At 44.6% G+C, this 20677-nt stretch overlaps 1 protein-coding gene across 3 annotated transcripts; it reads left to right on the forward strand.

Annotated features, from left to right (window-relative positions):
• Window positions 1-280: 280 nt before the first annotated feature.
• Window positions 281-19706, forward strand: arhgef11 (Rho guanine nucleotide exchange factor (GEF) 11). 3 transcript variants are annotated; one of them, XM_083993490.1, is made up of 41 exons: window positions 281-1960; window positions 3908-3999; window positions 4111-4215; window positions 4708-4757; window positions 4864-4921; window positions 5050-5249; window positions 5345-5416; window positions 5519-5626; window positions 5792-5840; window positions 6577-6614; window positions 6763-6855; window positions 7582-7647; window positions 7755-7859; window positions 8661-8759; window positions 8869-8911; window positions 9021-9117; window positions 9229-9351; window positions 9894-9917; window positions 10132-10258; window positions 10526-10619; window positions 11174-11203; window positions 11391-11520; window positions 11637-11843; window positions 12026-12073; window positions 12544-12692; window positions 12788-12928; window positions 13643-13719; window positions 13823-13948; window positions 14676-14793; window positions 14881-15029; window positions 15159-15234; window positions 15537-15716; window positions 15875-15956; window positions 16047-16127; window positions 16252-16307; window positions 16409-16561; window positions 16657-16890; window positions 17682-17789; window positions 17888-18207; window positions 19020-19152; window positions 19240-19706. In XM_083993490.1, the coding sequence occupies exons 1-41, from the start codon at window positions 1926-1928 to the stop codon at window positions 19287-19289; spliced, it is 4326 nt and encodes a 1441-aa protein (XP_083849616.1). In that variant the 5' UTR covers window positions 281-1925; the 3' UTR covers window positions 19290-19706. The 3 variants fall into 3 exon arrangements, with proteins under 3 accessions (XP_083849616.1, XP_083849615.1, XP_083849617.1); XM_083993489.1 differs by lacking the exon at window positions 281-1960 and having other exon boundaries at window positions 3494-3999; XM_083993491.1 differs by lacking the exons at window positions 281-1960; window positions 17682-17789 and having other exon boundaries at window positions 3494-3999.
• The last annotated feature ends 971 nt before the right edge of the window (window positions 19707-20677 follow it).

A 20677-nucleotide genomic window follows, 5' to 3' on the forward strand; every position in this document is an offset into this window, starting at 1 on the left:
GATAAGAAAATCATATAATCAATAGGATGACCAACATAAGTGAAGTTCCATCAGGTGTCAGTCTCTATAGCCACTGGCTATAATTTCAATTTTTGATATCAAATATAGGCTATAGCTTAGCTAGTAGTTTATATTCTCTTTTATTCTATGTGTTGTATTGTGTTGTCATTCTGTATTGCCTATAGATCAATGGTGGTGGCTGCAGTACCGCAGTCCAGCCAGGTGAGGTCGGTGTTGCGCCGTGTGGTTTGTCCGGATGATCTATTGAGGACATGGTGTTGTATCAGCAGCAGCCAGTCAAGACAGCAGGAATAACAACACAGCAGAGATCATCATTCATGAGCACCGTACGGGATTAAAACGGGCAGAAAAATATATGCAACGGAGGTCGTGATTACACACCGAGCCCCCTGGCAGACCACGGGAGAAAGTGAGAGGAAGAAGCAAACCCAAATTCTGTGACTTGTTTTGGAGAGAAGAAGACCCTGAGGTGGAGCTCTGGCTGCCTTCTGGCTAACTGGCTAACATGCAGCTTTAGTGTCTGAATTTGCACCAAAAAAACCAACTGGGATTATGTGGAGCTGGGATTTACACGGATTTCTATCATCTGGACCCTTTGTGAGGTCCATTTAGTCGCATGCAGCTGGACTGAACACCGGCCCTTTTAATAATCTTTGCAGCGGCACTTAGCTCGCTAGCTAGCTGCGAAAGAACCGACTCGCTGGCGCAGCAGTGAGCCGAGCACAGTGCGCGTTCTGTCGGCGTGAGCTCCAACGCCATGCCGCGGATCGAACTCGGCCTGTTCGTAGAGCTAACTCCGGCGAGCTAACACAGGCCGCTTCAGATGCTCGTTATCATTCCCTAGCCCCCGGTTTATTAGACAAGTCACAACTGAAAATAGAGAAGCACCTTTTTTTAGCCTTCACCCTGCACCGTGCTTCCATTTTATATAAGACAAACAGCAGAAAGGACTAGCTAATACCGGCTAACTTGCTAATTAGGGTTAGCAATGCAAAGACAGAGTCTGGGTTGGTCGTTGTTTACAGTGTGATAGCATGTAAATTACTACCAGTTACAGTTAAGCCTGGGAGCGTGTTTAAGTGCTGTGGAAAGTCATTGTTTTTGACTTATCAAGCTAATTTGTGTATGGGCTAATTTGCATTAGCTAGCCACATCTAATACAGAGACACTACTTAAACTCACTTTAGGTTTTTCCCTTAAAATAATCTATGCAAGCATATGACTGAGAAAAAAAACAAGCGACATGCATTAGCTTGTATGTGATTATTTAGGGTTGCCACAGCTCTTTGGGAGCCTCACATGTAAACAAGGTAGTATTTAATTCCACGTTGTCGCTAAATATATAATTCAGTTACTGTGAGCTTATCCCCAATGAATTAGCTTTACACACAGACACTAAAAGGCATGGCTGTTGTTGTCCCTCTGCAGCACAGCGAGACGTATCAGTCATTCATTCATGATTGATGACCTGTGAGGAAGCAGCCTATCCTTTATCCTGTACTACTGCATCACACCTAAGCCACTAACTGTGTATTTTGTGTTATAGTATTTATTTGTGAACCACTAATGCAACCTGGGTACTGAGGGAGATTAGTCAGTGTTTTTTTTTTGTTTTTGTTTTAATGTTAGTTTTAGCAGCACTTTCTTTTTATATAATCCTACTGACACCTAACTGGAGCCACATGGGTGGACGGGACCATGAGGAGCGCTCTGCCTGCTGATCTGAACCGGCTTCCGAGCAGCTTGAAGGTCTAGATCAGAGCACAACGCAACAGAGAAGCCCCCATTGTGTGGACCGAGATGGGGATGATGATGATGATGATGATAATGATAGAGAAACCCCAGTGACAGTGTTGACCCCCCCCCGCACCAGGAAGCAGAGGAGTTGTCACACGGCTGCAGACATGAGTCTCCGCCAACCCACCTCTACACTGGACAGGTAGGAGCGCCTCACAAAAACCAAACCAAAACAAAACAAAACAATAAACCGCATCATGCACCCAGACAGCCTCACACAGCCCCGCTCAAAAATGTAGGGCTTCCAGATCGGGCAGACTGATATGACTTTTATCTCACTTCCCAGTGTGGCCGGCGAAAAAACGAGTCAGACAGGCTGTTTACTGGGGAGGTGGTGATGAAACTGCTAGAGGAGAAGGAGGGGAAACCATGTATGCATGATGTGAATTCCCCCTCCGAAACACCTCAAAACAAAAGATCACACAATAATCTTTCAACTATTTGCAGCGAGACTCGTCTTTCGGTGTCTTGTCTGTTGCTTGAATGTCATGTGACCCCTTCACCTGTCGTCGTTGCTGTGTCTAGCTCTGCTTCCTCAAACACAACATGCTTCTCTGTAGTTCATCATCCTGTGTGTTAGTGTTGCTCATCACACTGTGATTAGTTTGTCTTGATCATATGTCTTTCCTGTTTCTCCTGCTGTCAACTCTTTTCCTCCTTGTCTGTGTTTCTGTGTGTGTGTGTGTGTGTGTGTTCTTGTGCACATGCCCCGCCACTGTCTTTTTGTGTGTGTCATGTGACAGCAGTGCAGCCAATAAGAAAAACGCCCACCTGTTCAGGTAGGACAGCTGTCCAGTAAGAGTGTATCAGGGTTTTGAGTTGGGGGGGGATGATTGACACCTACAGATTGTACAGCTGTGGCAGGAGGTTTCTCACTGGCTGCTCTTGTTATTCCAGGGCACTTTGACCTGAGGCTGCATCTGCATGAGAAACATCTATATTACATTCATATAAAGATGCATTTGCAAAAAAAAAAAAAAAAAAGCAAAATGCATGCAATTTTACAATATTGTTTTTAATATTGATCAGTTCCATTATGCAGTTTAATCATGTCAGCATTGACATTGATATAGTTGGAAATGAACTGGTGCAGTTTCATTTCCTTCTATTATATAAAGTGTCGAGTGCACCTGCCTACTGCGCTGCGGTTTAACCACTGACTTCAGAGAGTTTATTGAACCATGGTTTATTAAATCTAAGGTGTTTGATACATGCTCAAAGGATAACATCTCATATTTGTTTATTATTGATTCATCTATGAAAGTAATAAAAGTGAGGAGTAAATCCTCATTCAAGAGGAAAAGTTTAACTTTTTTAAATTTTACAATTAATTTCTGAGATTTTTTTAAAATATCTATTTGTTGTCTATTTTAAAATACTTTTTTGAATAATTTCCAGATCAATTCACATTAATTGGCTGTGCAAGTACAGGAGCTAAACTTCTCTCAGTGTGGATGGATCGATGACACTCTTGAGTCTGATTAAAAATAGGTTTTGCTGTGTTTCTGGCCCGTCGGTCACTGGGCCTCTGGAATAATACCAAATCACTGAAGTGTTTACTCTGTGAATTCTTGTGCCATTCACCCTTGAATAAATATGTTGTTGAAAGTCATAGCTGCTCTCAGTGTTTACAATCTGTACGAGTATGAAGGGCGTGGAGGGGGGATCGTTTGAACTTCAGTCTGTTTCTCTGCGTGATGATCCGGCTTCATTCTGAATTTCTTCTCTCCTTTTCTCTCTGCCCCTTTTTTTCCTCCTCTGTCTGTTTTTCCTCCTTTTCTCTGTCACGCTTCGCTTTCAGCCCTTTCGCTGCTTGGTGAGTTTCCCTGTCGACTGCTCTCTTGTTGCTTCTCATGTCATGTCCTATCGCTCATCTTTCTCGCTTCTTTCTGACCCACTTCTTCTAAACCATGTGCTTCCCTCGAATCCTCTTCTGTCTCATCACAAGCTTTCCTTCTTCCTCCCTTCCCTTCCTTCTCATCTCTTTATCTCTTCTTCACTGACCCCGCTCTGTTCATTTTCTCACATCAGATGTTTGGTATTGCTTCATGTTCACTGTCTCTCTCTCTCTCTCTCCCCTCAAACCCAGGCTCAGCAGTCTGACCATCGGGGACTCGGATCGCAAAGCCTCTGCCACCCAGCAGAGGGAGCCAATGCCCGACATCCCTGTTGAGAGCACAGGTAAACTGGAGGATTGATAAAGGATTGCACTACAATGAATTGATATCCTTTAATATCCTCTTAAAAAGACCCTTTATATAAATATATCTATTATATAATATCTTTACCCAGGTCCTGGTCTTGTGCAGAGATGTGTGGTCGTGCAGAAGGACCAGCTCGGGTTCGGCTTCACAGTTTGTGGAGAGAGAGTCAAGCTTGTGCAGAACGTCCGACCAGGTAAGACACAAGCACAGATTTTTTTATTTTAAATCATGTCTTCTGATCCCATCGAGGAAACAAACACAACTTTAGCTGTAGAAAAATGTGTATTTTTTTTTGTCCTTATTCACTCACCTACACATTTTCTGGATTCGAAGATGCACTGCCAGATTACACACTGATATTATTACCATGTTGCACATCATTTCCCAGATATAATATAAGCTCAATGACATATACAGTGGTGTGCAAACGTCTGGGCATCCCTGTTCAAAATGTCTGTTGTGTTGTGAATTTTAAACTATATCTATATATATTATTTTCATCTTTTACATTTTCAAAATGCCACTGTATTTATATGTTGACTCTAATTCACACATCTACATATTTTATGGATTTGAAGACTACACACTGATTTCCTAAACATAATATGACCTCAATGACATTTGTTTATGTGAATAAGTTGACCATAGACTCATGCTTAACATATGTCCACGTCCCTCCTCACAGGCGGAGCAGCAGTCAAGGCCGGGGTCCAGGAGGGGGACCGCATCATAAAGGTTTTTTTTATTGTTTTATTTCTTTAAAATCATTTTTATTGACAATGTCTTCCTGTTTTCACTGTCACTGATTCTCCTCGCATTTCCGTCTTCCTCCCTCCCTCAGGTGAACGGCTCGGTGGTGTCCTCCATGTCCCATCAGGAGGTGGTAAAACTCATCAAATGTGAGTTTTAAACCAGCGTAATTGCTGCAGTGAAGTTTCCCCGTTGTTTTATTTTACGCACTCGCTGTGTTTCTTTTTCCTTTATAACCGCTCACCGTTCCTTTTTTTTTATTATTGACCTATTATAGCTGGAACGTACGTAGCTCTGACGCTACAAGGACCTCCCCCGTCAGCTGCTTCCTTGCCCTTAGAGCCCCTCCCCACCGACCTCACGCCCAATCAAAGAACGTCTCTGGGTGGGGAGGCTCCACCCCCTCCGCCTCCACCATTGCCCTCTGGACTGAGCAGCAACCCTTCCCAAAGAATCACAGGACCCAAACCACTGCAGGTGAGTGACAGTAGAGATATACACATAACAAAGTCCTTGTTTCTATGTACAAATTCAGAATGATTCACCGTTTCTGTTCTTTGTGTGTCTGTCAGGACCCAGAAGTACAGAAACATGCCACTCAGATACTCAGGAAAATGCTGGAGCAGGAAGAAGCTGAACTGCAGGTAACACACTCGTATAAACAAATGAGCTCTGTTGATTCAAATAATATTGTGTTTAATTGCGCCACCATAATAATTGGCCGTAATGCTTTGACTGATCGACAGGACTTGATGGAAGAGCGGTTGAGGAACCCGTCGCCGTCACTGGAGGAGCGGATCGAAAGCGCCAAGAGGAGAGCTCACCAAGTCAGAGTGAAGATCCAGCAAGATCTGGTGAGGAAGAATACAGCTGTTCTCACTGTGTGTTTAACCGTTTGTTTGATAGGAGTTCAATTAATGAGAGGCAGCAATTTTTAATCAACCTGGCTTCAATCAACGGTCGTGCATGTTTGATGTGTGAAGCCTGTGCAATTAAATTCTTTTTTTCTGCTCCTACAGGAGGGAACACGATCAGAGTCGATCACGAGCTACGTCATAGCAGGAGAAGGTTTGGCTCTCTTCCTTTTTCTTTTATTTATTTACTTATTTATTTCACGGGGACAGAGCATATTGGGAATAAAGAACATTTCTGCAAATATGCCAGATTTAGCCAAAAGGCTAGTTTCTGTCTGTTGTCCCTGGCCAGGTTTATATAAAGGCTCCCTAAAATGAAACAAAACGAAACAGAAAATTGTGAAGACGACAATATCCATCTATCTAAAATAACAACAACTCATCAATAAGCTACAACTAATCAAAATTGGTTAAAACATAAATAACAGTTTATGATAACATAGTTAAAAGACAAAGTCGACAACACCATAAATCACAAAGCGAGACGACCTCACAAGAGATAGTAAAACAACAACAAGCTGCCAGCAGCTGACAGAAGTTTCAATAGTTCATTGGGGTTGCATGAGGTACAAATGGCATCTGCAGTAGAAAGGTCTCTGCTCACACACTCAACACCAGCGCATTGCACCGAGATACAGGCAGTACACTGTTGTGAATGAGAGACAATTAATCAGCGTATTTTCACCGCCTACGAGAAGTTCGCCTATCAGCTGTTTGGATCAGTGGTGTGTGGAAGAGGCAGAGTTTCTCAGTCGGGGGGAGCAGAGACCTTTCCACTGCAAATATTATACTAAATGGCCACTTGTACCTCATACAACCTCAAAAAACTATCCCTTTAAGTGAGACTCGCTGAAGCTTTAGTGGTTAAAAGCTGCTCTGTGTTTCTACAGGTCGACTCTCGGTGGACTCGGGTGAAGGAGACATGGAGGTAGGCCTGTGCATCTTGTCTTGTACCTGAACTGGTGAGATTGTGTATGTTGCGTGTCTGTGTATGTGACGACCCCACTCATCCCGTACCCCCTCGTCCTCCCTCCTCCTCCTCCTCCTTCCTGCTCCTTCCTCCTCCTCCTCCCCAGGCCTTTGAGAGTCCCCACTCCTCCCCCTCATCCTCCTTCAGGACCCCCCTACACCGACGGCAGAGCTCCGACACACACACCCTCTCTGATTCGGTGAGATGGACACACTCGCCTGCATTCACTTTAGATTAGACGTCTAAGTCGACAACAGATAAGACAAAAGAGCTACTCACAGTTTGACAGTTTCCTCAGTGTGATAAACACAACCTCCCAAAATAGAATTCACACGATTTAATTACATGTGAGAAGATACAGTTCCGAGAAAGAGGAAGAGAGAGACAGTGACACACACACACATACATGTATAAAAAGACCATATTCTAGCATTCAATCTGCACATTGCTTTTAAATGATTTTATCTTTTGCACTAAAACATTTTAAAAGTCAAATAACTGCAGATTTCAAGTTGATTAAATCTATTTAAAAACAAAAAAACGTATGTTGCTGCAGCACCGGCTTCATATTTGTGCTTAATCTTTTGATCTCAAGTAGCAGCTCTGCTCTCTCTCCTCTTCACCTGCTCCTCTCCATCTTTGCCTGCACCGCTGTGACTTGCAAAAAAAAAAAAACCCAACTTGTTTCAAACCTGTTGAGACGAGCAGCGAGAGTGACGAGCTCATCTATCACCACACGGCCTCAGATCCATATCAGACATCGTCCAGTCGTTTTGCACTTGAGCACTGCATGTAGAGCATATGAGTGAAAACTGCAAGATGTGCATGGACCTGCTGCCAGCGTCCACGTGTGTGTGTGTGTGTGTGGCCGAGTGTTTTCCATTTCTTGAAACCTGCATGTGTGTGTGTGCGTCTGTGTTCGAAGGGCGGGAAGCCTCAGATCATCGGCCCCGAGGAGGAGGACGTAGAAGATGGCTACGCTTTTAATGAGGTGAGAAGGACATGTGTGTAGATCTGTGTCTCTTTCTTTTACCACGTCTTTTCTTTTCTTTTTCTACAATCTTTTCGTTTCTCATTTCTCCTCTGTCGTTGTCTCAGATGGACGGCCCATTCCAGGACATCGAGCTGCTGAAGTCCCGACCAGCGCACATGACGGTGTTCATGAGATACGTCTTCACTCAGCTGCTGGACCCCAACCCTCTGGTTAGCCCATCTTAGATTTAAAGGGATAGTTCAGCATTTTGCCAAATTGGCCCATTGCCATAATCCCTATAGTCATAGCAGTAGGTTCGTTACCTTTAATTGTCGGTGCAAGCTGTTTTTAGAACAGCGGAGCAGAGCCGCGAGCTGCTCAGAGCTAGGTAACAAACCTACTCCTAAAACTATAGGGATTATGACAATGGGCCAATTTGCCATACGTAATGTTGAACTATCCCTTTCATTTTTGGATAACATTGTCACCTATAGGAAAAAGCAGATATTTTTGACTTTTTTTATTTTGCACTGTTAAAAAAAACAAAAATGCAAGTAAAATTTACAATTAAATTATTTACAGTGCAGGACGAGGTGAAAACTCAAACTGCTTATTTGATGCCTCCACCTGTGGTTGACAATGAAATATCATAATGTCAAAACTAAGAAAACAAAACATACAAATGAACAATCAGAAAAAAACAGAGTGGAAATTAAATTTTTCGGCATCTTTTGTAACCTTTTACAGATTAACTTTTTTTTTGCTCAATGGGAATGTGTGTTCCATGATGAATGACTACGAGTATATTTGAATATCTACTTGCCATTTAAATGTAAATATACTTTATTTATACAGCCCTTTGCAACAACCCTTTCGTTGAACCAAAGTGCTTTAAATTAGATAATAAATAAAAAGGAATAAGTAAACAACAAAATCAATAAAATAGAACAAAACAAAATCAAATAATGTGTGTTCATCTTGCTTCTGTTCACGGTTGTGTGTGTGTGTGTGTGTGTGTGTGTCTCCAACAGCTGTTCTACCTGTCGGTGGAGGCCTACCTGGGCTCCAGTCCTAAAGACGCCCGCTCCCTTGCACCTCAGATCTGCTCCCACTACCTGGACCCGGACGCTGTACGTACCAACACGGGAGAAAGTTTCCTCTAATGCCTCGTTTAAAAAGTAATACGAGTTATTTCAGGTATAAAAAGATAAATACATTTTTCTTTCTTTTTTCTTCCAGCCCTTGAAAATCAAAGTGCGAGAGGAGTACCTCACAGATATCGGTAAGCAGAGCAGAGCTCCTCCATGTTTCTGCCTCGAGCAGCTTCTTTCATGTGAAACTGAGGTTTTGAGTCGTGTGTGATGATTTATTCCAAACGCTCTCCCCATCAGAGAGTCGATTACACGCCCAGGAGGACATCAGAGGACCCCTGTCTGAGCTGCAGCAGCAGGTTCTGCCGGACATTCAGGACCAGATACAGGACTACAGGTACAGGACGTTCACATAATCATTAACAGCGGGAGTTCCTCGCCATCGAAAGTTAAACGTTTCTCTCCTCGTTAAGTTTCCCTCAAGCTTAATTTTTTTTTGTTCAATCAGGAACAAGCAGATGATGGGTCTGGGCTCTCTGTTTGGAGAGGGGGACCTGCAGCACCTGGACGGAGACCCCGTGAAAGAGAGACAGGTGGTGGACAGACAGGTCACTGCCCTCTGGGAGATCCTGTGAGTACACACAGTACTGCTTTATCACTTTATCTTTCTCCTGCTGCAGACAGTCACTGTAAAAACTGTAAAAACTGTAAAAAAAAAAAAAAAAAAAAAGCGCTAGAACTTAAGTTCATGGCGAGGGCAGGGGTTCGTCCCCAGGTCGAGGTGGTCCACCACCGTTTTATCTCAACAGGGAAGATCAGGTTGTTTTTTGCTGAGTAACGGGAGCCAATAAAAAGTGTTATTACAAAGTGACAGACGGAGCTCACCTGGGCGATCATAACAAAGGTCACCGCCGCAGCTGCAAGCGCTGGAAACCACATGACAATTACACACACACACACACACACACACACACACACACAGAGACTGACAGTTTCCCGTCACATGATAGTGGATCTCCTCTCTGAGTCTCACACCGGCGTTTGCACCTGAATGAAACGGGATCGATCTCTTGGATATTTCTTTTTTTTTCTTTTCTTTTTGAAAACCTGTAATCTGTCTCTGTCGGGGAGTTAACGGCCTTTTTTATGTCTCTCTCTCCGTCCCCGCTCCAGATCAAAGCACGAAGAGGACAGAAGGTAAAAGGGAGAAAAATCATCGGTCTTGTAACTTTAACGGCAACATGCAAACTCATCCACTTCCTCATTCATTCTTCTCATACGTCTTTTCTTCGTTTGTTTCCTTCTCCTCTCTTCACCCTCCGCCCTCAAACCACCACCACCACCACCGCCGCTGTATTCCATTTGTCTTCTTCTCTCCGTCTCCACCCCCTTTTCTGCTGGCGTCCTGCAGTTCTCCCCTGGCGTCGGCGGTCCTCCTCTACCTGCGTCATTCTGGGATCAAACTCAGAGACTCCAAGGTTTTCCCTGGTCTCACCACAGAGAAGGAGAAGTGGCTCGCTTTCCTAAAGTCGAAAAAGGTAAGAGTGAAGAGCTGCGATCATCTACGTAATCATATTTACTGTTGGAAACTGTTTGTAATTGCTTTAGTCAGATGATTTATGTGTTTGGCAATGAATGCGCTACAGTTTTTTCTTGACGCTGTTTAAATGCAACTCTGGAGCAGCAGGTTCGTGTAAACATAGATGCACGGGTGCAGCTGTTAAAGATAAAAAAGGAAAAGAATAGTAAAGGAAAAAAAGCATTGATTATATTACATGACTTTACGTTTCCTCTCTCCTCCACAGCTGAGTGGCACCAAGAAAGAGAAAGATGGAGAGGATAAAAAGAGAAATCCCATCCTGAAGTACATCGGCAAACCACGGACCACATCCCAGTCCAGTAAATACACACACACACACACACACACACACACACACACACACACACACACACACACACACACACACACACACACACACACACACACACACACACACACACACACAGACACACACATTTACCTTCAGGCATAAAACTGAGGAAGGAAACAAGAAAATCAATAGTACAGGATGAGTCATGCCTGTGATTTCATTAAGGGAGGTTTTAATCTCTCTGTTAATAACAATCAGAGTCACAGTGAACATACGCAGTTTTTATAAAGTCATCGTCTCATGAGTTCATTATTAGCGTCGAAACTGCAGAGGTCATTATGAGCTGACAGTATTGGTCCACTGGCACACCAATATATACACACACACACGATGACACGCTCACACGTTACAGTTGTCAGACAATATTGATTTCTGTTTGTCCTTTGTTCCCCCTTTATTGTTTCCACTGGTTTTCTTATTGATTTATGGAAATTTCATTGTGTTGTTGTTGTTATTATTATTATTATTATTATTATTATGTTTTGATTGTTTCTTTTTGGTTCATTTTGTTTGTTTTTTTAGCATTCCATGTCCCGTTGTCACCTAACGAAGGTACATCACACTTCTGTTTTTTCTCCTAAGTTACATTTTTGTTTTAAACCAAACGTTCCAGACTTGGTTGTTTGAACATTTCATTTCATTTTAAACACTTCAGCTCATTCTGCTGGAAGTGAATGAGCACCACTAAGTGATATCCGTGTGTGTGTGTGTGCGTGTCTGTGTGTGTGTGTGTGCGCAGTCCGTCCTGGCAGCGTGAGGAACATCATTCAGCAGTTTGAAAACCACACAGAGACGACGGAGGAGGGAGGCGACGGCGCCGACGCCCAGAGGCTCTCGTCCAGCAGCCTGGGAGAGGACAGCATGGAAAGGTAGGGACGGTCCGACATCCCATCAGCTCCTGAAGCAGCAGATTTCTCAGATTTAAGTCATTTGTGTCATAAGTGTGATTTCACTAAAACGCTGCGCTCCGTCTTTTCCCCCGCAGCCCCACCGTCTCGGTGCGTCTGGCACGCAGCGAGTCGCTGAAGGCTCAGGGAGAAGGACGTCGGCGGGGCGTCGCCTCGGGAACGGAGTCGGTCCCCCGCTCTCGCAGCGACGTGGACATGGAGGACTGCGGGGAGGAGAGGGAGGGGCCGGGCCTCAGGCCGCTGCAGCACAGCGCCTCATCGTCGGCGTCCAGCAACTCGGCACGGTAAACTAACATCTGCACCGGGAGCAGATTTCTCCTCATTTCACCCTGGATGGTAGAAAATAGATAAAATACCCCCCTCCTCCCCTCCCCCAGTGAAGGATCTGCTCCCCAGCATCACAAACGCCCCTGGAAGTGCAGCTTTTCACCTCATGCCATCTCTCTCTCCACTCTCTCACACTCAGGTCTCTAGAGAACCCTACACCCCCATACACCCCTCGCTCTAGACGCAGGTGAGTTCCCAAGTTGCCCCGGAGATGATTGATCTTCAGTGATTAGAAAACTGTCTAGTAGAAAGTAGAAATTAAAAACAAAAAAAGAAGACTGACCACTTTAAACTTTAAAACAAGAGTTTATTATAGATCCCCATTAGTCAGTGCCTCAGCAGCCACTGTTCTTCTTTTAAATTAAAAAAAAAGTGAATATACTGTCTGGATATACACATATACATACATATAAATATACACATACTTGTATACATGTTAAAATATTTAACAAAGACACTTATCCTGAGCCAAGCAAACCACCAAATGGAACATGTGTTAATAAACAACACACCAAATTCAACTTGGAAGAAAAAGCAAAAAGCAAAAAAACTGAATATAATTTTTTCCTGTTTGTCACTCCATCCATCCCTCCATCCATCCATCCCTCCATCTCTCCATCATGGATCCGTCTCCTCCTCTCCTATGTGGCCGTACAGGAGCGTGGACTCGCCCCTGGCCCTGCTGCCGGACACGGCGGCGCTGGAAGAGGAGGTGAGCGACGGTCAGAACTGGCAGGACACGGTGCCGCCTCAGCTCCTCGCCACACTCAGCCCGCGGGAGGTGGACCGCCAGGCCGTCATATACGGTACCAGTCTAACTCACACATGTATGAATCAGACAATCCTCACAACCCAAATGGAAATAGTCTGATTCTCTCCTCCTCCTCCTCCTCGTCCTCAGAGCTGTTCACCACCGAGGCGTCCCACCTCAGGACCCTGCGAGTCCTGGACCAGGTCTTCTTCCAGAAGATGAGGTCTGTGCTGAACTCCGATGAGCTGGCCTGCATCTTCCCCAACCTGCCGCAGGTCTACGAGCTCCACGGTCAGTCTGTCTCTGTTTGCACAGCAGTGACTTGTACTGTGTGTGTGTGTGTGTGTGTGTGTGTGTGTGTGTGTGTGTGTGTGTGTGTGTGTGTGTGTGTGTGTGTGTGTGTGTGTGTGTGTGTGTGTGTGTGTGTGTGTGTGTGTGTGTGTGTGTGTGTGTGTGTGTGTGTGTGTGTGTGTGTGTGTGTGTGTGTGTGTGTGTGTTGCTTTGTAAATAATAATAAATGAAGCAAATAACAAAGCAAATGTTGTAGCTTTAACTGTTGTGTGTAATCTCAGCCTGCAGCTCCACTCTGTCAATATGTGTTCAGGGTCTTAATTATGAGTCTGGGAGGCACATGGTGTCACATTAACATCCTACTTAACCAGGAAATGGTTTTCAGAGACACAATCTGATGCTGAAGTTTTTTTTTAAACAAATTAATGGGAATTATTTTTGATGTTTTCTTGCATGACAACACACATAGTAACCACAGCAGGTCTGTTAGTTCAAAAAATGATCAAACATTCACAATAAAAATGTGAAAAAATCTAAAAATATACAAAACTATATACAGAAATTAACTGTGTGAGTGTTGTATTGAAATTTCTGGATCGTCCTATTGATGATCTATGAAATAGCTGAAATTGTGATCATCTAATTAAGGCTGAGCACATTAATTTGTTAGTTTACAGTTAGTTTAATGCTGTTGTGTTGCTTCTGTCTTTGCAGCGAGTCTGTGTGAGGCCATGAAGAAGAGAAGAGAAACTCCCATCGTTCAGGACATCGGGGACGTGATGCTGGCCGGGGTGAGAGGAATAACTGCTGCCACCAGTTTGATGACTTCTTGTGTGAATGTGCTTTGTGTGTTAACGGTGATGTGTGTGTTTATGTGTGTGTGTCTCTTTGTAGTTTGAAGGTGCAGCTGGAGACGAGTTTCAGGAGCAGGCGTCCCAGCTGTGCAGTCAGCAGTCTCAGGCTCTGGAGCTCATCAAGAACAAACAACGGAAAGACCCTCGCTTCGCTCACATCATCCAGGTACACACACACACACACACACACACACACCTACATGTTTAACTTCCATATAACCTACACCTCCACACTCCTTGTGCCTTTTATGGCTCCATGCAGCAAACACGTGCACACTACATGTGCCCTCTTCATCGATTTACACTTCAACTCCTCTTTTTATCAAAGCAAATCTGTCTCATAATTCAGATTAAAATGGATTAACAGAAATGCTTTTTCATTTTCAAAATATTGCTGCATTTTTTGACTCATAAATGAGAGTTATCCACCACTTTTTTTTAAATTATGTCATAAAATGCGCAACCTAAAGAAGAAAATGAAAATGCAGTTTGGATGATTTCTTATTAGGTTACAAAGCCTTTCTGCTGATGCATTTTAGTTTTCAAATTTGACATTTCATTGAATTGCAATTGAATTTTGGTACCTTTTTGCTGGAGGATGTTTTGAAAATTGAATCTTAAATGTCCTTTTCTTTATTATTTTAATGAGCAGTCTTGAAGAAGAAAATGAAAATGCAGTTTAGATCATTAAATATTCATTTTATTTATGAGTAAAAAAAAATGCAGTTATATTTTGAAAATGAAAAAACATTTCTCTTAATCCATTTTAATTTGAATTATGAGACACATTTGCATCAATACTCTTTTTATCAAGATGAACATTTAGTGTTTATTAAAAACAATAGTCTTACTTAAGGTTTTATTATTTTTAACCTGTGGACCTCTGCGTGCAGGAGTGTGAGGCGAGTCCTCACTGTCGCAGGCTGCAGCTGAAGGACCTGCTGGTGTCAGAGATGCAGAGACTCACCAAGTACCCGCTGCTGCTGGACAACATCATGAAGCACACAGAGGGTGAGGACTTGGTGCCGCACCGTGCCTTTGTTCAGTTTCTGCTATTTAAAAATGTCTAACATAACATATCATTGTTTGTACCTTCAGCCGGTTCGTCAGACCTCCCCTCGCTCCAGCGGGCCCAGGCCTGTTGCCGAGGGATACTGCAGGCCGTCAACGAGGACGTCAGGGAAACGGAACACCGGCAACGCCTCAGCCAGTACCAGCGCAGGCTGGATGCTGCCCCACAGTTCAAGGTGACAGAGTAGATCAGTTTAACTGGGACCTAACTATGACATTGATTTATTTATTTATTTTTTCTGAATGAAACAAACCATCTTTTTTTTTAATCAGCATGTGTTTTGTTTCACTTTTCCTTCCCACAGAGTCTGGACCTGTCCACAAAGAGGATGATCCACGAAGGTCCTCTCACCTGGAAAGTGAGCAAAGACAAGCAGATAGGTCAGTATGTGTTTCTGTCTGACACGTACAATAGGAGGGCAGCACGGTGCAGCAGTGGTTCGTACCATCAGGTTCAATTCCCGGGCTTGGGAGCGTTGCTATGTGGAGCTGTCTGTGTGGGCATTTTCTCTACAGCCCAAAAACATGCACCCTAGGTTGATGAGCAACTCTAAACTGCTCGTCTCTACATGCAACCATGTGATAGACCGGGGGCCTGTCCAGGTGTACCCCTAGTATAGATCATTGATGGATAGATGTAGTAGAAGCTCATCTCTCTCTCTCTCTGTGTTTCCCTCCCTCAGAGATCCAGGCCCTGCTGCTGTCTGACTGCCTGGTCCTCCTTCAGAGGGCCCCTGACGACCGGCTGCAGCTCAGATATCCATCCCGCTGGCTGGGTGGAGGCGGAGGAGGCGGGGACAGCAAGACCTCCTTCAGCCCTCTGGTGAAGCTGGACTCGCTGCTGGTCCGCTCTGTGGCTACAGGTAAAAAAAAAAGAAAAAACACACTGTCTTTTTTTTTTTTTTAGATGAGAAAAACATCTTCAATCGATTGATGCGATTTGTGATCTAGTCAGATTACATAACATCATATTAACCATCTCTCTCCTCTGCTCTCTATCTGGTTTCATGTTTCTCTCCAGACAACAAAGCCCTGTACGTCATCAGCACCACAGAGAGGCAGATCTACGAGCTGGTTGCCGGGACGTTGTCAGAGAAAAACACGTAAGCTCTTAAGCTCTACGGTCTGTATTTTCCTCAGGAACTTTGCTGTACATTTTTACAAGACGTGTCGACTGTATTTTTGTGTCGCAGGTGGAAGGATTTACTTGAAAAGACCGTCTCATCAGCCGACGGCTCCTCACCGCTCATCAACCACGGGTCCATGCCGATACCGTGAGTAGATTTGTTATTAGATGCGTCGTCTTTTATACACTCACTCTGATCCACACAGAATATAAACAGTCACAGGATGGAGGATGCTTTGCTCAGTGCTTGTTGTTGTGTGCATTTTCCGCAGTTCCCCCAGTATTCGCAGTGCATCCCCGATCTCCACGGGCAGCAACGTCGACGCAGGTACCGACTACGTGATTTATGTCATTTAGCCTGAATATTTAAAACCGTAACCTGTAAATGGTCGTTACCACGGCAGCTCTAACTGTTTTTAAACCGTCCAGACAACTCGATGACGGAGCAGTCGGACTCCATGGAGACTCATTCCTCCAGCAACGACATCGCGCTCTCCGACAGCACGCCCGTGGACCAATCAGGAGCTTTCGGCTGCGGCGAGAGACAAGCAGCGGGTGTGGCAGAGGCGGCGCTACAGGACGGTGAGGACGGACTTTCATCAGATTTATAAACTCTCTGACGTTTGATTGAAAAAGAGCTTTTTTACTCAGTTGTCTTTGTTTTCACGCCTCCGCAGTGGAGATGCTGCGGCGGCTCATAACACGCGACCTGGAGGATGACGGGTGGAGCCACGACTCGGACGACACGCCCACCAACGAGACGGCCAACGAGGGGAGCTCGTTCTCGGACAGGCAGCGGCCGGAGTCTCTGGAGACGGTCCTCAGCTTCAGCACCAACGACTGGGAGGCCGAACCCGAGGAGGCTCCGCCCCCAGACACCGAGCCGCCGGGCGTTCAGGTCGTAAGGAAAGGTAACGCATCAGAGCGAGAAGAGTTTGTTTTTTTTGTTTTTGTTTTTTATTCCCCTTGGCTGATTCACTCAATTTTTGAAACTGTGTTTTTAAAGTTTTAGTTGGTAACAATTATTCAGTCATATTTGCTGGAACTGTCACTATATTCCGATCGTTGGACATCAAATGGGTAATTTAGGACAAAATCCAACTCCTCTGGCTCCACCTACAGCCTGTAATCGTATTTGCCAAAATCCACCGCGACCGACAATTCTCCACCAATAGAGGGAACAGGAAGAGCAGCCAATCGCAGCTCGTACACGTCGTAGTAAGCCGACGAAAGTGAAAGTAAAGTCTGCGACTGCGTAAATTTCAAGATGATACACAGTCAGCTTGGCAGAGGTTCATAAAGGGACCTGACACTGTATTGCGGAGTTTACTTTCACTTTTCGTCAACTTACCGACTGTAGTTTTAGAGCCAGTTCAACATGATAATAGATCATAAATGTGGTGTCGACTGAAGTGAAGGTGAAAGCAGCCGACTTCTCTCTGGGTGTTTTGGGAATCAAATCTTTGACGACTGCCTCCTTTGCATGTTTCTTTGCACTCTGTGATTCATTTATTTTGTTTCTCACACACTTTATCTTCTCTTCTTCTTCTTCCTCTTCTTCTGTGTGCCTGCTCCGCACAACTCAACACAACAACAACAACAACCTCTTCCGACCTCCTCCCTCACGCCTTCACATTTTCCTCTTCCAATCCACTTCCACACACTCTTTTCCTTTGTCACACAATCTGTCCTCTGTGCATAGCTGTGGTTGCGGGTCCTTCTTCTTCCTCTGTCCCTGATGGCATCACTGATGATGTCACCCTCACCCCCGACCAATCGTCCAAGCCGAGAGGCGAGGCCGCTCCGCAGGGTAATGACGACGACCGATTTAGTCAAGAGCAGAAATGTAGAAATGAGTAGTGAGAACAACGGAGACGCCGCGTTCCTCATCTCGTCTCTGTCCCGCAGGGAACACCTTCTACCTGGTGATGCCGACGGAGCAGGGAGAGAGCATCACCGACGAGCTCAACGACCCCCCCACCCCCACCGCCGCCCACTTCCCCCAGCCTCCGGAGGAAGTGATGTCGCTACCGACGACGCAGCCACAGGAGGAGGAGGAGGAGGAGGAGGAGGAGGAGGCGCCGACCAACCAATCGGAGGCTATGCAACAGGAACAGGAAGAGGAAACGGGTCCGTCGCAGGCCGGACACCAGAGTCACGTGATCAAAAACGTGGATGAGATTTTCCACACAATCGAAGGGTTGATGAGCAAGCTGCGCCAGCTGAAGGTCGGACGGATTTCTGTCATTGTTGATGAATTCATTTATTTATTAGTGTCCAAGCAGATTTTGGTTGGGAGAATTTCTTAATATATTTAACATGGAGGAATACATAACATTATTGAACGGCCCCGTCACTAAACTTATGTATGGTGTCATGGGTAGGCTGTACAGTGTGGGAATAAAAGTTGAATTTAATTTATACAAACTGTCACAAAATTAGTATTTATTACCAGTGATGGGAATAACGGCGCTACTTTTTTCAGTAACAAGTAATAAAAAAAGTTACTGTTTCCCCTGTTAAAATGCCGTTACAGTTACTGACAATAAAATGCACTGTTTCGCCGTCACTTGACTCAAGAAGTCCCGTCAGAAAATAATACACCCATTAAAGTGTAGGACATTATTATATTCGGTTCATCAACTGGTCAGAAAAAGCCGTTTATCTGGAACTAACCGACTCACTCAGTATTCCTCCACACAGGCAGGCTCTGCAATGCACTGTATCACTCCGCTTATCAGCTGTTTAGATCAGTGCCGTGATAGTGATACAGCGCGTTGCGGAGCCTGCCTGTGTGGAGGAACACTGAGTGAGTCGGTTAGTTCCAGATTAACAGGGGTTAGGGAGGGAAGTCCAAGTAATTTGACATATTTGAACATGTTCAAATAACGCAATAGTTACTTTCCTTGTAATTAAGTATTTTTATCACTAAAGTAACAATAACTAATTGACCCAACATTGTTTATTACTATTTATCGTAGTGTTTGGACACCCTTTATTGACCTTTACTCTAATATTCAAATCTTTTGTCCCGTCACAGGAAATAGAGGCGGCTCATCACAAGCTGTTGAAAACCCTCACTGAGCCGTCTGTCAATCAGGAGTCAGCCGATCAAAAGTGTCCCTCGGCAACGGTCTCCAGGACGCCATCTCTAGATCGCGGCTCAGGAGACGGTGAGCGCTCACTGCATTTGTGTTTAATATAATAACAGCTGATATTTTTTATTTTTTCATACTTGATTTTTTTTTTCCTCAATCCAGGCAAAGAAGGAAGTTCAGCTGAACCCAAGATTCAGTCGACCGGGTTCTGATGTGGCTCTGGAGCGGATTTACTTGACTGACGGCACATGAACACATCCCATACGTACCCATTGTCAGACTTTGGCACCCAAACCCCGCCTCCCGCCTCCCCCTCCCGCCCCACATCCCTGCATGCACCGACCAGTGGAGCAGAACCTGTGGACCGTAGCTGTTTTTTCCAGTTTGTTTCTTTTTTCCTCCCGGTCTCTCGCGCCGTTGTGTGTGGGGGGAAAAACAAGAAGCTGGTCGGACTCGTCGGGATCTCCGAGGTCCGGTGCAGCTCTGCTCTGCGTCAGGACCAGGAGATCCAGGGCGAGTGAGGAAAAAGTATGAAGGAACAATAACTAAAAAAAAAAAAAAGGCGGAAGGCAAGTTGACTAATGAAGAGAAAAGGAAAAGTCGGAAGAGCTGGGAAAAAAAAAACTAAAGACCAAGTTGGATATTAGTGAAGGAACGTGAGGTGAGCTGGTTGAAGGAACGGAGCAGAAAAGTGTTGAAACGTTAATTTAAGGAAAAAATAAATAAAAATCCGAGGGACCCGTCACCCCAGCACTTTACCCACAATGCAATGCATCCCCCTCTGTCGTGTACTACATCCTCTACAGTGGACAGATCAGGGACTGGACATGCCTTGGGCTTCATTTAGGGGCCCGACACATAAACACAAACAAAGATGGCCTCTTCCACTGGGTTCACCTGCCACTACGGCCGAAGGACTGTGTCTATATAATTCAGGTTATTTGCACTGGGTAAGGAAATATCACACACATACATACACACACACACAAGCATCATTTAACCTTATTATTCATCTCAGACGTTTCATATCCTCCACTGTGGGACAAACAGTAGAGTTATTATCTATGGGAACAGTTGCAGGCATGCTGTCATATCTTTTGAAGCCTTTTTTTCTTTTTTTTTATGAAGCTACAAGATGGCCTGTCCATCGGTGCAACACATTATTGATCATTACACGTTTGGTATTTGATTGTTTTGTTTGTTAGTTCTGGAAAACACTACTGCGCTGTTTACTACTGAAATGCTGGCAGGTTTTTTTTTCTTTTCAGCGCTGCTTCAGAGGCGAACAGGGATCTCAGCGATTCACAAAACAAGCTCAGCGGACTCACGCGCACGCTGGTGTGAAGTTGTTAAGTTTCGGAGGTTTACAGGTTACAGGCTTGAGACGGGCAACGGAGGGCGAGGAAGCGACAACAGACGAGACAGATTCAGACTTAGAAACTTGAATTTTTCAGCGAAAAGCCTCTTTGTTCTTCAGTTAACTTGCTGCCAAATAATAACCGTTGCCTGTCTACACTTTTAGGTTTTGACTGTGCATCCTTTAGCCCTCTACAGTGTATCGTGTGTGTGTGGAAATAACCACAGAAAAATACTGTGAACC

The sequence above is a fragment of the Trachurus trachurus genome, assembly GCF_905171665.1.
Source record: "Trachurus trachurus genome assembly, chromosome: 18".
NCBI lineage: Eukaryota > Metazoa > Chordata > Actinopteri > Carangiformes > Carangidae > Trachurus > Trachurus trachurus.